This window comes from Notothenia coriiceps, unplaced genomic scaffold, assembly GCF_000735185.1.
Source record: "Notothenia coriiceps isolate Sejong01 unplaced genomic scaffold, NC01 NC01_scaffold00001364, whole genome shotgun sequence".
In the NCBI taxonomy this organism is placed as follows: Eukaryota; Metazoa; Chordata; class Actinopteri; order Perciformes; family Nototheniidae; genus Notothenia; species Notothenia coriiceps.
The window spans coordinates 146,491-163,791 of NW_011334065.1; the positions used below are offsets into that span (position 1 = coordinate 146,491).

Sequence of the window (17,301 nt, forward strand, 5' to 3'; positions counted from 1 at the left end):
CAGTCGGGGTAGGCGGGCGGGGGCCGGGGGGGGGGGGCAGACTATCCTCTGGATTTGTGATATAGAGAATGAGAAGTCATGCATGCCGAGCAAAGCCAGGGGGCTCGGAGGGCTTTATATCAGAGTTTGTGTATGTTACCATTCAAGCAAATCAAGTTTGAGCACTCAAAGCTGCCTTCACTACTAGTTTGAGTTGCAGCACTGAGTCCTTATGCCTTTGAATATTGTGTCAAATGGTTACTGTTTCTCATACACTGTGTTCAGAACTGAGCACTCATGGAATATATTCAACTCAAAATACTTATTTTTTTGGGAATTAAGACATTCCATTGAATTGATCTATTGTTATAGAATATACCTGAATTATCGCCAGTTACTTACTGTATGTATATTTTGAAAGCTCCACTGTGTGTTTTAAAGTGATTAACTCAAAATTATACTTATCATTTTTATAAGCAGACTCCACAGATCAGTAGAAGTTCTAAATAAACCAACTATACACTACTAGGAGGTGGTGTTGACCAAAAGCTGAGCAAAACACGGAGTAGAGATTTGGACTTGTATTTACCAGGAGGAAATAAACATGAACCTAAATGAATAAAATGTTGCTCAATAATTTCCGGATATGTAAAATAAGTAACTGTTTGTTGACAAGATTGCCCTACAAAATTAAAAGGGAATTATAAGTAAATTATGTACACAACTTATCACTGATAAATGATTTGTTGAAAGTCTAAGATGTACCTTAGATAGCCCTTATGACCATTATTTAAGTTGGTAGTGTTGTCGTTTATTCCATTTAATCTATCCTTGAGGTCATACTCAATATCGTTGTTTTTAAAAGTACAATAGGGGCAACAACACAGCACTAAGGAAGATCTTAAATCACTGCGAGGTCATATAAAGCAAAACAAGAACGAAGTAAGGTCAATGTGAAATATACCTTGTGTTAGATTAATTGGAAGCGAGTTTGTTCAAAAAGACCTTGGCTGGCCTAGCGCACAGGATCAAAATTATGTGGCACAATAATGCACACAAATACATATGTGAATATAATGTCGATTTGGTTATTTACTACATAGATGATGTTATAGTTTGCATGATATAACATGTTTACATTATTTGAAAGTTTTCTTCCTATTTGTTATTTTCAGTTCTATGCCCCATGGTGTGGATACTGTAAAAAGCTGGAGCCGGTGTGGTACGATGTGGGAGCAGAACTGAAGAGCTCCGGATCGCCGGTCCGCGTGGGAAAGATGGATGCTACGGCTTACTCTGGTGAGTAGACGATAAAGCACCTCAAGGTCTTCCCTAGGAGGCTGTTCGTCCCCAGGTGAATATTTCATGTGCTGGAGGCAGATATAGATCAAACTAATTGACAGTGTTGTTCAACAACATGATGATGCCTTGAATGTTAAAAGGTCAGGTCAGGTCTTATTTTAACCAACATAAAGAAGATAAGAGTTTTTATTTCATAGTGACATTACCATGATATGTCAATATTATGGTTAACCCTAACCCATGCAGGAAAATATTAATGTTGTGAGTACACTTTAAGATAAATTGCATCAAAATGTGCTGACTGGAATGATCCATTATCGTATTGATTACCTGTCAATAAGCGAACAGTAGAGCTGCTCGATTATGGCAAGAATCATAATCTCGATTATTTGGGTCAATGATTATTAAAAACTATTATCCATTTACTTTGAAAACATCCATTTATTGAACTTTTTTTTTTGAACAGTATGTTTTTAACAGTTGATTACCCTGAACTCTAAGTATAATTCAACTGAAAAACTAATACAAAAAAAAAAAATCATTTTATTTCGATTATGTTCTTTTCATAATCGTTGCAAGCCAAAATCGTAATTGTGATTTAAAATACGATTTTAATTGAGCAGCCCTAGCGAACAGTATCCTTAAGTGCCTAATAAACACAGGATAAGGTTGGCTATATATGACAAAAGACTAACATTTGAAACAGGACTAGAATAAATAAATGGAAAAATAAATTGTATAATCTATGGGGCTTTTAAAAAGAATAGTTCAGTTTTTGGGGAAATATGCTTATGAAATTGTAGCAGACATTGATATAATCCTCATTTATTTATCTCATTTTAACTTAGCCATTAGCTTAGTTTAGCTTGGCTACAACATTTCTGTAGCTACGTGAGAGTGCTATACATTGACTCATCTTGTTATTGGCAAACAAATGGGCTCAAATCCCGAAGATTCAAATGTTCCATCCACTTCCTGATCCAACTCACTCGCTGAATCTTAATTAGAGAAGTTATTTCAACCCCGTGAGAAGATGAAAACAGGATAACTTCCAAACCTTTAGAAGAGAAAGATGGTTCTCAGTATAATAATATACTTTCGTTTGAGATGCTATATATTTTTTCTATTCTGCAGGAATGGCGTCAGAGTTCGGTGTTCGAGGTTACCCCACGATAAAACTGTAAGTGACTCTCTAAGCTTTGTGCATCAGAACATTGATTTAAATTAAACCTTTTTTTGAACAAAGCCATAGTTGACTATTTAGATGGATTCAAAGCTAAGTTTAGTGTAATCATATATAAAATAACATACAGCCAAGCTTACTTCAATTAGCTTAATTTTCTTAACCTCAGCTTTCAATAGGCTTACATAAATCCATATAAGATTAAAGAGCTTATTGAATTTTGCACAGACCTGCAGGCTCTGGACACAGTATGATTATAAGTCTAAAACAATATGCAGATTACTCTGTAGAGCCTCTAGTGTTTAGTATTTGATAATCCTGTGTCAGAGGCATTGATCCACGGGCATTTTTTGAGGGTGCAATTTGTTGTTGTATTATACTATAGTGTGACTTAAGTTTGTATTGTGTTATTATAAGGATTGTTTTACTTGCTTGTTGTCTTTTTTCCCCTTGAGGTTTGGCCTTTTGAGATGCCGTTAGATGTCTAATTCAGGCGGGAACAAGGTGTTGTTGTCGCTTCCTTAAGGCATTACTAGTGACAGACTCTCTTCACACCTTTTGAGCACAATTGCATTAGATACGGCTCTCCTGAATGCGTTGATTGTATTTTTCTTGGGCGATAAATTGTTCAAATTGAAATGAGGCTCCTTTATCTAACTTTTTCAGGTCTTTCTAAAAATCACTAAGGTGTATCTTGTATTAATTAAGAAATCAGGAGTGCTTGATACTATTTCAACTATATCAACTGATTTTCCTTCCGCTTGTTTTCTGAAATGTCATTTTTCAAATGTTCAAATGAATGATTTTCTGTAGACGCCAGCTGTTCAGCATCAGAACTCATGTTGACTTGAGAGAAATGATCATCCCATATGAAGAATTTCCTCCATGTATTTGAAACTGAGTCATTTATCCAAACGCTGCCATAATGGGCTCATAATCAAGCTCATTTGGGAAACTGCCACAGGATCACGGCAGGGTTCATAACATTAAACCAAGCAAGTGATGAAACACCCGTCGAAGAACAAGAGATACCTCCCTCGGTGACTTGATTTAGAGTCCCCCCCCCGAGTTCATTAAGCCCTGTGGGCTGATGCAACCTTAGCAATCCTTAATGCATTCTGCTTTTTCTAGGAGCTCTACTCCAGCAGTTTCTCCGGATGGAACTCAATTAGGGACAGTCATTTGTTGTTGTTTTTCAGGGGAGGTGAGAGGCTTTAGATTAATTCGACCTTTTGTGATGAATAAGCTTTTCTTTAAAGATTTGCTGTTTCATTAGAGCACCTTGTAAGAGATTGGTTGGCGTTGCAATGCTCGGCTTTAATTGAGCCGAAGACAGGTGCTGTCTTTAATGGGCTGAAGTAGAGCTGCCACTAATGATTGTTCATTATTATTGATTAAGCTATCGATACATTTTTGTTCTGTTTATCAATTGTTTAGTAAAGAATCGGGGGGGGTGGGGGAATGCCACAAACAAGGTTTAAAAGGCCCAGGTGTCCAATAGCTAAAGATATTCTGTTCACAGCGATGCACTCAGTGGCCACCTCATTAGTTCCTCATTTGTTAGGAGTCAATCGGACCGAAAGCACCTTTGGGATGTGATGGAGAGGGAGACTTTGCCACATGAATATGCAGCCAGCCAATCTGCAGCGTTGAATTTGTTGAAATGCTGTTCTGGGTGCAAAGAGGAGTTTCATTCCTACCCAGTTTTAGAAAGGTGTACCGAAGTTGCCATGAGTGTGTAAAGCAGAGAAACTAGAGCTGGAACTAGCTAATAATTGTCATTTCTGCTTGATTCAAACAACACATTTATTACATCAAAATAGTTGCCGCAAAATGTTCTCTCCATTCACGAATGAAATGATTTAGTTTGCCTCTTTTGCAACATTCTATCTCTTATGCACACTAAATGAGGTTTTTCTGACAAACCAATATCCCAAATGCAAAATTCAATTTCATACAAATGATTTCTAATTAATTCTATTTCACATGAATGTTTCGATCAGTGTCTTCACCCAGCAGCAATTTGACAGCCCAAAATAATTAATGTTGTTTCATTTAAATGCTCAGCCTTTCACTCGTGTTTTGTTTCTGTCTCTGTTCAAGGTTAAAGGGGGATCTGGCCTATAATTACAAGGGGCCAAGGACAAAAGACGATATCGTAGAGTTTGCCAACAGAGTGGCAGGGTAAGCCTTCAATTTTCACATACAAAATACAAATTAAAATAAGTACAACTGTCTTTATTTCCGAGCTGCTCCAATAAGAACCAATCCAAGCAAGCTTATCAACGCAGGCCATATTTCTTTCATAGCTCAATGGGTTTCCCGCTCTGAAGCTCCAGTTTGTGCTACTGTGACTGTTCCTGACATATGCCCCCCCCAGCTTGGCTCTGACTTCAGGGCTGCAAGTTGCTAGATATCCACTGGATGGTGCCACCGGCAAAGAGATCAAGAACAGAGTTTTTTTAATTAATGTTTTTTTTTATTCATCTATTCAAAATCATACATGGACATCATACATTCTACATACAACAAAGTCCAGGGGCAGACAAGCAATTAAACATTACATCAAGTAAATAAAGAAAAATGAAAGAACTTTTTTTGATACTTCAGATTTAATATTTTTTAAATGTCTAATTAGTTTTGATTGCCTTCTTATTCCTAATGTTTATAGTACTAATATATTGTTAACATAAGAATGTCTTGAAGTTTGAGGGTCGAACCTTTGGTCACGTCTTTCTGCTAATAAAACATTCTACATCATACCACAATATTCTACAACACACAATCTCATACAATAAAATTGCCAATAGTTTCTTCTTGTAGATTACAACATGTAAAGGAATATTCAATATCAAGTCCAAATCGTTGCAGTGTCTTTTTTGCTGGATATATTGTGTGTAACATTTCATTTTACATACAATTTATTTCCAATTAATCACATTTGTTTCCAATTGATGTCTCCATAAAGTGAAGCCCAGAAGAATCTTCCTCTGGGCAGAGCTACAGTTTGGATCAAGAACAGAGTTGTTTGTTTTAGCTTGAGTTAACGCGTGCCATTTCTGTCCTGAACTAATCAGCATTGGTTCTTTTTCCCTCCGCAGCCCGGCCGTGAGGGCACTTCCCAGCAAGCAGATGTTCGAGCACATGATGAAACGACATGATGTGCTCTTTGTGTATGTCGGTGGAGACTCTCCCCTCAAAGTAAGCGCCATTTACATCCAAGCACCCAGCTTCAATGCTAAAACTGTGAATTGATTGAACGAAAGAAGTACTGCTTTTGTGTTGTTCCTTGTAGGGACACGGCATGTACAACTGTTAAACACAAATGTATCCAGAGCTTTGTGCTTAAAGCCTTGTTTGCTGTTGTAGGAGAAGTACAACGACGTAGCCTCCGAGCTCATCGTCTACACTTACTTCTTCTCGGCTTCAGAGGTGGTCTTCCCAGAGGTAACGCTTTTTAATTTGCATTCCTTTATTAAATGAACTTAGAAAACTGAAATCCCTTGTATATTTTTTCCATCATATGCTACTGAAACTCTTGAGTTGACACGTCATGGCTACTTTCTAGAGATTAAAGTAAATCATTCAAACTCTTTTAGCCATCCTCCCACAACTGCATTTGGATACCAGCCTTGCTGTCTCTGCAATATGCAAAACAGCACAAGTTTCACAGTTTGCTTCAAAACGGTCTTGTTCAACATTTTGCAGGTGCACGTACATTCCTAGAGTAAAAATGATATATGGGACTTGGTTTTGACTTGAATATCTTTTTGTGTTTTCAGTCAGTAACTTTGCCAGAGCTTCCTGCGGTTGTAGTATTCAAGGATGGAGCCTACTTCACCTATGATGGTGAGTATTTTGTTACCTTGTCTTCATCCACTGCTGCAGTTTTGTCTGATTAGACGACAAAAAGGTACAAGAAAATGTATAAAGGACTAGTGGGGAATACTGTGTGTCCAACTCTCCGTCTTGTTTTCTCTAGCTGTGTTCCTCTAGTTTTCCGGACTCTTCCACTGGTCTTTCATCTTCCTCACCACATTGAGTTATGGTGTGCCTGGCCCATCTTAAAGCACCCAGGGCACTGCCCACTATTGTTTGTGCGGTGAGGCCAGTCGTGTTGTGGTGATTTGACTTTGGGCGGACATGCATAGCACGCCAGGGTGGATGGGGGCGTGAGAGACCGCAGTTAAGCCCAAAGAAATCAGCTGGTATTGTATATACTGTCATTTAAATCCAGGGGCTGAATCACTGAAGCAGCCATCAAGTCTTTACAAGAAATCATATGTGACAAGGGCTTTAGACGAGCGGCTTTGCCCAATTTCTCAGCGCAACAACGTGACTTCCCCACATTCCTCCATGATGTCTTGTATTTTGCTGCTTCTGTGTGCCCTGGCTGGGAGCTGGAAACGGAAGGTAACGGCATCAAGACACAGTGACAGCACAAATGGGCCCCAGTAGTGACTGTTGGGGAGATTCGGTGCACGGTGCAGCGCCCGCAGAACAAAATTCAACTCCTCCATCGTCTGAGAGTTCACTTCCAACTGCTCCACTTGACCGTTACGGAAGGGGGGCTTCCGGCACCAGAATCGCAGCAGTCGAGGCTCGCCACAGCAGACGTTGATGACAAAAACTCCACACTCCGCAGAGTCCTCCAGGACCTTGATACGGAGGATGTGGCGAATGTCTAGCATTGCCATGGCGACGGCATATTAAGCTTGTCAAGCGCTGAGAAGGCCAGCAGCGGGGCAGGATGACATGGTCGTGTCCTTCCTCACACTGCAGATTTCTACTTTCCCCCTTAAGCCTCGGGAAACCGTTGAAGGAAAAAATTCTCTAATTATTATTGGCTATTGTAGGTGAAAATGAATGGAAAATAATGAGTACAGCTCATTAAGCACTTACCTACAATGACAGCTCACAAAGAAATATCCCCACTCTGCGGTAGAGAAAGTAGTCTGCTTCTTCTCTTCTTTTTTTCCAGCAGTAGTCCTCAGCATTTGGTTTCTCTCCAGCTGTGTGTGTCAGAGGATTTTTCACTGAAACCCTGACTGGATGTTAAATTAAGGTATAAATGAGGCTGAGGCGTCTTATGTGGTTTTATGTCCTTCAGTTTGCATGGTGTTATGTCAGGCTGTTTTTATCGGATGCCATTTGGCTAAACATTTGCATAGGCATTCACTGTTTAATGGCAGATGTGACGTTTATTGAAGTGTGAGGCTGCACACTAGCTGTGTTGTTTATCTGCATATGCTTTAGAATATACCATCTCCCTCTTTGTTTTTGTATTCATTTTGCGTTTCAGATTCCAAACACTTATTAGAAATTCCGAGCACATTTACTCTTCTCATTGTGCAGGTCTGGCTTGTTGTGTTTTTTTCAAGCACGAGACACCGCCGAGCAGACGGCACTGTCCAAACACGGCCCCTCGCTTTGTGTAAAAGGATATTTGACATTTCATTGAGCTTTGATTGGTTTAGTACACATCACAAACAGCAGCATCACTTTTTGAAGAGCGCAGTTAAAATATAGTACAGCGCAGAGGCTCATACATATTTAATAACTCTATCCTCAGTTTCAGACTGCTGTACAGGTCTGCGCTGTTATTGTGCTTCAAGGGCCAAAAGTGTTTTGATCATCGTGTGTGTGTGTGCAGTGATACCTTCAGGGCTAGAGCTGTGAGAAGACAAGGAAAATATAATTAGGATGTATGTTAAGTCTAAACAGCTGGAATGTGTTTTTTTTCAAACATTTCTGAATGTGATACACATTAGTTAATACTCATAAGCTGAGCATCAGGCTTACTCTGTTTCAGTGGGTTATGGTTTGGCCTCGACTCGCCTGATATGGATGGGCACATCACGCAGCCAGCTGTGTGGTAGCACTACTTTGCATGTATTTATTGATAGCACTTAAATGACAGGCGGATTAACAGTCCATAATTGTGATGACAAGATGACATCACACTTAAAAAAGTGATAACACACCAATGACATGTGGCGGTTATTTGAATTGGCAAAGTCAACAAGGTTGGTGTGGATGACAAATTGAAGTGCGACCATATATTCCACACATCCCCACTAATCCAATCTTTTAATGTTCTTTTCGTGAAATGTCTGAGCAGATATAGGGGGGGCTGCCTACACACATTAATGGTCCCCAGAGGATACATTTTATTGACTTTAGTGATCCTTTAGTTCCCAATGAGGTCGACATTCGGACACTTGGTTGTTGGTGAAATATCTTAACACATATTTGATGGATTGCAAGTTGTACAAGTGTTCAGTGTCCCGAATGATTAACTCTAATAACTTTGTCGATCCCCTGATTTTTCAAACTGCAATTTTCAGATCAGTGTGTTATTAGTCCATCATTTTCTACAAATATTCATGGTCCCCAGAGGATGAATCAAAATGACTTAAGTCACCATGAGGTTGAAATGTTGTTGTTGAATTTCAGTGACATTTATCAACAACAATGTGATGGATTTCCATAACCTAACAATCATTCATTGTCCCCAGAGGATGAACTGTAACTTTGTGGATCCCCTGATTTACATTTCGCACCATCATCTGGTCAGAATTGTAATCTGCCCAATAATTAAGTTTCTGGCCCAATACCTACAAAACTAATGACATTCTTATCAGCCTCATCCGCGCTTTGTGTTAATTAGCAAATGTTAGCATGCTGACACGCTAGGCTGGAGAATGTGCTAAACAACCAGCTTTCTCCCATATCAAGAAATGATGTACAGATGACATGGTTCCCATCCCTCACTCTAGCTATTTGTTGTGATTATATTACATTTTTGGGAAATTGTATATCGTAGGAAAGTGAGACATGTGGTCCAACAATAGCACCAAGCTTTCTTTTATCAATCTTTTCAGCCTCTGCCCCCTCCCGTGTTTGAATTGTCTTTGATATTTTTCTCCCTCCTCTCTCTCTCTTTCACGTTTCTCTGCTTTTGTTTCCGCGCTATTTGCATTGTCTTGGAGGTCGTCTACGCCATTAACCTCCATCCTCGAGACGTGTCAGAGCTGCCTCTTCCCCCGCGCTAAAAACTCTGACACTGGATCATCCTCGCTCCACCCACTGTCTGTTGCTATTCCCCCTCCTGCCCCTCATGTTCCTCTGCAGTCTCCCGCTGTGTGAACTCTGGGCTGACAGGCTCCTGTAGAGCGCTATGGTGATTGCGAGGTTGGCACCCAGGACGAGAGCCGCTCTAATTTGCCTCAAGGTGAAGTAGATTCAGTCGATGTAGAGGTTCATCAGGCTGTACCATCCCAGTATGGGGCCTTTGGCTCTCTCTCTCTCGCTCCTCGGAATGCTACAGCTGCATGCTGTCTACAAAGCCAGAACATCTGTGGAAAGAACTCTCTGGAATGTCTACCGGATTGACTGACTCAGCAGCTTTACAATAAATCTGTCTTTGCACAGCAGCAGCAGCAGCAGCAGCAGCACTGAGGAATAGATTGCAATGCATTAAGGCCATTTTGATTCTAGTATAAGCTACGACCTCGGGGGGTTTAAAAGCGTGTTCAGGTTTTGGGTTGTCATGTTCGGCTTCGTGCTCCTGTCCTGCAGCTTAAGAAACCGTGTTAAAGTCATCCCTGTTGTTGTAATTACTGTAATAGTAGCAGGAAGGTCATGATAACTTATTAACATGTCATAATGAGGTCCCTGCCTTGTTTGACATCAATTATAATCATCCTGTAGCCTCTTTCAGTCGAAGAAAAAAGGGTTTCAACGTCCTCGCTGCACCCTATTTATACCCAGGAGGGCCAGAAGGGTCCTGTTTGCATGTTGCCTCCAGATGTTAGGCTAGCAAAAACATGTGGTTAACAGTCAGGAGACGATCCTTTTTATTGTATTCTTCTATTTGCCTAATGCATCTGTTGAATTATGCATTCACACCACATGTGTGAAATCTGCCGAAAACTGCATCCACCAAACAAATGTACCTACGCTTTGAGAGTCATTTACAAACCAAATGTGTTGTTTTTATTAAAGAGAAAGGCTTAATAGCTGTAAAAATGAGGTTAGGTGAGCCAGTGTTGCAGATTATAGTGAATGAAAATTACTATTTTTGTGACCAGTTATTTGATAAATAGGACATGAATGCATGTTGTGAATCCTTACTGAACTAAATGTACCTTCATATATGGTTTAACATCCAAAGTGATACATTTAGTTCTTTACGTCTGGATTGATTCCCTATAAACTCGATCTGATCCATAATCCATAGGTTGTTTCAGAACCAAAAAAGCCTGTTTAACCCAGAAGCAGCTCCCTGTCAAAACAACATCTGATTGTTGTTTAACTGACCTTGAGTCCCACTCTTTATTCCCCAGAGAGCGTACAGGTGGTAAACACTGTGATCTTCTTACAATCCATGGCATCAATACGCTGCTCTGCTGTGCTTTTAATATTGACTGGCTGTGTGTTGAATTTCAATTTTGTGCTTCTGAAAGATTCCATCACTTTGTTTTGCAGAGTACGAAGATGCTAGTTTGTCATCCTGGGTTAACAAGGAGCGCTTCCAAGGATACCTTCAGATCGACGGCTTTACATTGTATGAGCTCGGGGAAACAGGTATGCGTCAACAAGTCTCAGTAATATGTTCTTCACTCCACACATTTCTTTAATCTTATTATGACTTCAAGTAACACATTCATATAGTAGTCATGTACGCAGGTGTAGTCTAATGTAAGGGGTTTAACAAACTGTTAATCAATTCATTCAATGTCTTCAAAACCCAAAATATATTAGTTACTTTAACACAAGACAATACATGTAAGAAATGCTCTCATTTTAGAAGCTAGAAAATGTTTTTTCCTAAAATGTAAATTATTTTTCTTTCGCCTTTTAAACAACTGATGGTTTCAGCTCTATTGTATTTTTAAACGTCATTCATTTTATTTTGCCCTTTTTTACTCATTACAACAAAAATCATTGTTATTACACTGCATGCCGTGAATAATGACAGTTAGAGGGATTAATGATTGTGGTCTTGTAACAGTGGGATCCCTGTCACATGTTATTTATGGACTTGATGAACTGACAAAGTACACAGGGACAGCCGTTTGAACCTCTTTTGACTTTGAATAAACAGTAAGAATAACGGGTTACGTGCATTCATGCTACCATATTTAACAAATGATACATGGACTTATGCAATCATGTGTAATGTCACTATTCAGCAGGTTTCATGATCAGCAAAAGTAGTTAAGATTTGAAAATCTTACAACAAAAATGTTATGAAACAAAAACTCATTTCTGGTATCATAAAATCACCAAAATGAGTTTGCTTTCCAAAAAACGACGCACCACAGATTACTTGAACGCGGATGGAGGAATAACTTTTTCAAACCGTCTTGGTTTTGGTTGTTTGGTTAGCACCAGAGTTTGATCGACAGCCCAAAATAAACCACCCTCACCGGGAGAACTGTTTGTATTAATCAATCTGAACAGGTTAGGTGTGAAAGCCCCCTTGACTTGCTCCTGTAAAAAGCTCTTTGTACAAAATACCACCATTAACTGTGGCTATGATAGCAAAGTCTATCACTTTGAGGTTTAGACCGTGTTGCTCTAGTGCTCAAATGTGCATACACTATCTCTCCCACAGGAAATATAAGCTCGAGTGAAATACAAACTGTCTCTTAAACGGCAGTAAATTGATGCTCAGCGCACAGAAAAGCGGTGCTTTCTAATATTAGCTGCAGCATATTACTTCTTTATGTGCAGTTGACTGAGAGAATTGACACGGTATGGGCGGTTGGATTTGTTGCTGATGTGGCTTATTAAAGATGACACAGTCCGTATCTTCAGCCTAAATAACATTTAGATTAAAGTGACTTTGTGAAAACAGAGCAGGATGTTCCAGTCTTTTCAATCAAGTGTTAAGTTTCATGTCCTTGGGCTCATTTTGCCGTGCAGGAGAGACATTTTAAAGCATCGTCCCACACAAGTCTGTGTCCATATGTTCAAATGGCAGTGGGACTGAAATCAATGAATACTCTCAAGCTGTAATTTAGATATTTTTATGAGTCAAAATTGAAGGGACAGAAGGCAGACAGAGGCAGGCGTGGATAAGTGGCTTATTGAACATCTATTTGACAGATTCAACGGTTTTGTTTTCTTTGTGATGTATAGGCAGATTAGAAGGCTGATTTTCACGGGCAGAGAGTGGAACGTTTGTCCGATAACAAGGAAAACAAACCACCCCTTTGGAAAAGACACTACACAGCATCCATTTAACAGCATTGTTAAAGTAATGTACAAAACCACAGTGAAAGAGGGTCACGATTACCCCAAAAACAAATACAAGTTTGACTTTTGGTGTCAATCTTTCTTAAGATTTGTATTGAAATCATCAAATGTTCTGCATAAAATCACTGAATGTGAAACACACAACAGTCAAATCGACTCACAAAACGGTCCATAAACCTATGAATTAGAACATTTGCTGGTCCGGTCTATAAATACACTTTAAACACATTTAAAGAAATATGATCAGGCGAGTTGTTAGAGGGATGTCTTGTGAATTTGATTACAACACTTCACAGTGAAGGGTGTGAGTGCTATTGGCTATTTCTTCAAGCTTTTACAGGAATACCTTTTAAAAATAACTGTTTTAAATGATTATTCATACACTAGAGGTCTTAGAAACTGAAAATCTATGGGTATTATAAATGTTTTTTTCACTCAAATAAAGTCCAACAAAAAAAGCCAGGAAAGCCAATCGAATCATTGAAGAAGTAGTCCCCTTTTTTTAAACCTTAGATGTTGGCAATGTATTCAGTTGGAATGAATGTGGCTCATTGGGTTCTGTAGTTAAGCAGCATAGCAGAAGGGATCTATTTTTTAAAGGATCCACAACAACAGAACATTTTGTGCACCTAGCACTACAAAGAGTAAATTATGCATATTTTTGCAGGTTGTATTCTCTTGAAAGAAAAACAGCATACATAAACAATTTGTTACTGTATTCATAGCCACAGAGCAATGCAATCGAGTTTTATAGGAATGATGTGATGAGTTGAATATTTAGGAGTATTTTCCTACTTTAGCTCTCTAACACATCATACGTTTAAATGTTTGTTTCTGTGGCTTAAGCTTCTCTTCCTTTTTCACAATGCATACCACAATCAGTATCTGCAAGGTGACATTTGTTATTTGTTGTCATGATACAAGGTTGTCCAATTCCTTTACATAACCTCAGGCCTGGCACCCATTACTGGCCACCAGGGGGCAGGCTGGTACTCTAATCCGAGAAACAAGAGGTTATCTAGCTTACAACCAAGTCAAACGAGTCAACACACCTTTTGAGTTGTATAATAGTAGACCTATTTGTCCGTTTTTATTTTTGAATGGCACAGAAAAAGCTCTTCCACCAGAAATTGACCACTTGTTCGACCAAGTAGAAAGCCTAAGCTAGCTTAATGTTCGAGTGGTGATTGAATAAAGCGATCTCTGTCTTTCTCCTCTTCGGTGGTGGAGAGGAGATTTTTCTCCTCCAGAGCCTCTTATCTGCCTGCCATTGTCTTCTCACCTTCTTTCTGTGTGTGTGATTAGTAATCCCTGTCTTCCACCACAGGCAAATTGGTGGCGATAGCAATCATCGATGAGAAGGACCCCACAGAGGATAGTAGCAGGTACAAAGAACAGTGAAATTTAAAAAAGCTTGGCTCAAGATGAATTGCTTCCACTGTTTACATTTTAGTTCAAGTTCCTTCAAGTGTAAGATAAGACTTGCTGTTTATTGTTTGGATTTTTCCACAAATTACAGGCATCCGTCTGAAGAAGAAAGAATAAAGGTTAGACCTCGACTCATGTGGTGTTCTCTCTCCCTCTTCTCATTTGCTTTTAGATTAAAGACCTTGATTCAGAGGGTGGCGAAGGAATACAGAGAACATTTTAACAGGTAAGGCACGGATACGCCATGAGGTCAAAGATGAATATAAGATTCATACATTTATTCGCGGATGGTGCACTCACTAGGGAGCACCGCCTGTCTTTTCACAAGCAACTTTACGCCTTTGCTAGGGCATGCCTGTTATCTCCGAGTCTCAGTAGAAAAGGTAATTATGCAAAATGTCAGCTTCCAAATATAGGTGTTCTTTTCAGCTGTCAGTCAAAAACTCAGCTCGCTTGGTATAACTGCATAATTTTCAGTTTTCTCCGGCTCCAATCGTGCAATAACAATTGGATATGAGCCTTTGTGTTACAGTTCCGCCTTGCTCAACCTGTACACTCACCGGAGAGGAACCAATTAAACAAGGCTTTGAATACAAAGAGGAAATACACTTTTAAATGTGTCATTTCGCAACTGTATTATAGTTATTTTCGCTTTTAGTGGACTGTAAAGGTTGCTAAGGCAGACGGTAGAAAATGGAGATGATGCAAAAGCACAGACACTTAAATGTTCAACTTGAGGCTCCTGAAACACCTGCTGTGATTCAGTGTCGGCAGCTAGTAAAGAAAACATGTTGAATTTGAATCGGCTAAAGTCGCTGTTCTTTAAAAGACCATCTTTTATCACTCCTTGAGGGGCGAAAGGTGACATCCTTTAAAGGATTAATAGAACAAAAAGTATCACATCTTCATCATTATGTTGCGTTTAAGTTCCTCACTGTGCCCCGTCATTGACCATGTTGCTTCATCAGAGAGTTTTTTTAGGTATATCTCTCAAACCGCCATGATCAAAGCGTTTCTCTCTCTCCAGGCATTCCCATTAGGACCGATTGAATTACACAGCTCCCTATCATCTATTGAACTATTATCCGCCACGCAGCTCTGTGCTGTTTTTTTGTTGTGAAGACTTTTGAGTTTCGGAATCCCTACTGAGATCAGAGATGCCTGCAGTGCTCTGACACACCTAAACGCTACTTGTAATTACAAGTTCTTCAGCGGCGCCCCCGGTGATGGGCGGCGGCAAATCATAAAGTCAACAGATCACAGGTGCTGACTGACGTTTAAATTCGTCGACGTCGTTTGATGCAGTCATATGTCGTGCTAACATTTTGACAGAACAATATATGTAAATCAAGACCTAGTGTGTGTGTGTGTGGAAAGGCACTTGACTACATCACACCTGTGGGAAAGTCAGTTAGTGGGTGTGTTGCTGTTGAATTCTGCACCATTCCTTATTGTGTTGGCATTTACGTGTGACATTTGATGCAACAAGACTGGACAAGATGAAACCTTGTTAACTGAGAGTTTCTCACAAACGCTAACCTTTGACTTCCTGTCCATAACCTTTTCCACATGCTTTTACCTTTCAAAGGCATTCAGAACATCTTAAAGCACACGTTACCTTTTATGTTTTAAAAGGTTATATTTATGGAATCCACAGGACTCCATTCTGTAGTTCTCCTCAATGCTACAGAGCTTCATCGTGTCTTTCAGCATTTTGTTTTGGCTTTCTACTTGGCAACTTTACTGTTTTTGTGCTGTATTAAATACAAATCCCCTAAACCCAGAGTATGCTACCTGCAACTGAACAGCCTGATATCTTTGAAGGCCAAAACAAAAGCTAAAGGTATGTTTATGCCGTTAAACTTTTCGTTAACACGTTTCTCTCATCAACTTTACAAGGTCAACGTTGCATTTACATTTTGTTGTGCTGTGATTGACCAAAATAAATAAATAAATATTGGTATAAGAATATTTTAAAGCTACTACCCACATGGTAGTATTATGGATAATACCCAGCAATGCAAGCCAATACCCTATCCAGGCTTCTTTTTTAAACAGCAAAGTGTGCTCTCTGGCCATCTGAGTTATTTGAAAGATTTCTAAATATATTACAGAAAGTTGCTTTAATATATTTAATATTGTATGTTGTGATCTGTGTGTATGTGATTGATTTCTCTTCCTATACCCTTGTGTTTGTTATATTTTTTCAAAAGATACAGTTTTCACACGTAGTGTTGAGAGCTTAGAACTTCATTGTGATGAATGACATGGTTTTCCTTGAAGACCATCATTGTGTATTATAAACAACCTTCTCTATGTTGGCAATATAATGCTGTTTACCATGACACCCACTTTCCCTGGAATATAAATTCTGTAAATCTGCCTTTAGAAAACACTCTTTTCATGAGAACCACATGGCGTGTCCGATAACGTCAATAAAAATGACATTCAGTGGTAAAAATCCACCGAGTTAAATGAGTAGCAGACACTTAAGCATTTACCATTGGGAACATTTAGCACAAATCTCCAACTCTTGTGCATTCTTGCTCCTTGCCTCTTCTCACATAAACGTTTCTCAGTCATTTGACTCGCCCTTCTTGGCCGGTTTGCTCAAAAGCCTTGCCAAGAAATGTCAGTGGGAGTGGGAAAATGGACATTCATGGGAAACGCATCTGTGAATATTGTTCGAATTGATAATGTAGAGGAATTCACATTTTGTGTGTCCCAGAAGTTGAATATTTTTGATGAGCTTTATTCCCAGTCACTATTGTCAGCACTATTAAACCTAACAAAGAGTGATGTAATATTGCCTTTCACTGGAGTTATGATATAGTCTTCATAATGGTGTCATTGATATACTGTAAGGGCAGGCGGCATTTTGAAGCACCCTGGGGGACAAAAGCGCGAGATGTAGCTATAATGCAATACGAATATAATATACATGTAGAGGCCCTATAATCAGTCATTCAGTTGAAGTCACTGGCTTTTTCCTGGACTTGTGCAACCGCCTCCCCCACACTTTCCTAGTCTTCCCACAATACACTCTGCCAGACATACTGCAGCACAATGAGATACAAATTGAATTCCTCCTACCGCCTTATCATTTAGATAAATCACCTGAGTCTTTTCTGTGGTGGGGGAAA

At 39.4% G+C, this 17,301-nt stretch overlaps 1 protein-coding gene across 2 annotated transcripts in view; it reads left to right on the forward strand.

Moving 5' to 3' along the window:
- Nucleotides 1-17,301, forward strand: part of LOC104960398 (protein disulfide-isomerase TMX3) — a 30,953-nt gene that overhangs the window by 1,503 nt on the left and 12,149 nt on the right. For both annotated transcript variants that reach the window (XR_799986.1, XM_010788429.1), the window contains exons 4-12: nucleotides 1,155-1,278; nucleotides 2,416-2,461; nucleotides 4,568-4,648; nucleotides 5,566-5,665; nucleotides 5,834-5,911; nucleotides 6,247-6,313; nucleotides 10,955-11,053; nucleotides 14,058-14,115; nucleotides 14,331-14,384. Coding sequence is in view for 1 of the 2 variants with exons in the window: in XM_010788429.1 (XP_010786731.1) it covers nucleotides 1,155-1,278; nucleotides 2,416-2,461; nucleotides 4,568-4,648; nucleotides 5,566-5,665; nucleotides 5,834-5,911; nucleotides 6,247-6,313; nucleotides 10,955-11,053; nucleotides 14,058-14,115; nucleotides 14,331-14,384 (707 nt within the window). In the remaining variant the exon portion in view is untranslated. The remainder of the gene's footprint in view (nucleotides 1-1,154; nucleotides 1,279-2,415; nucleotides 2,462-4,567; nucleotides 4,649-5,565; nucleotides 5,666-5,833; nucleotides 5,912-6,246; nucleotides 6,314-10,954; nucleotides 11,054-14,057; nucleotides 14,116-14,330; nucleotides 14,385-17,301) is intronic.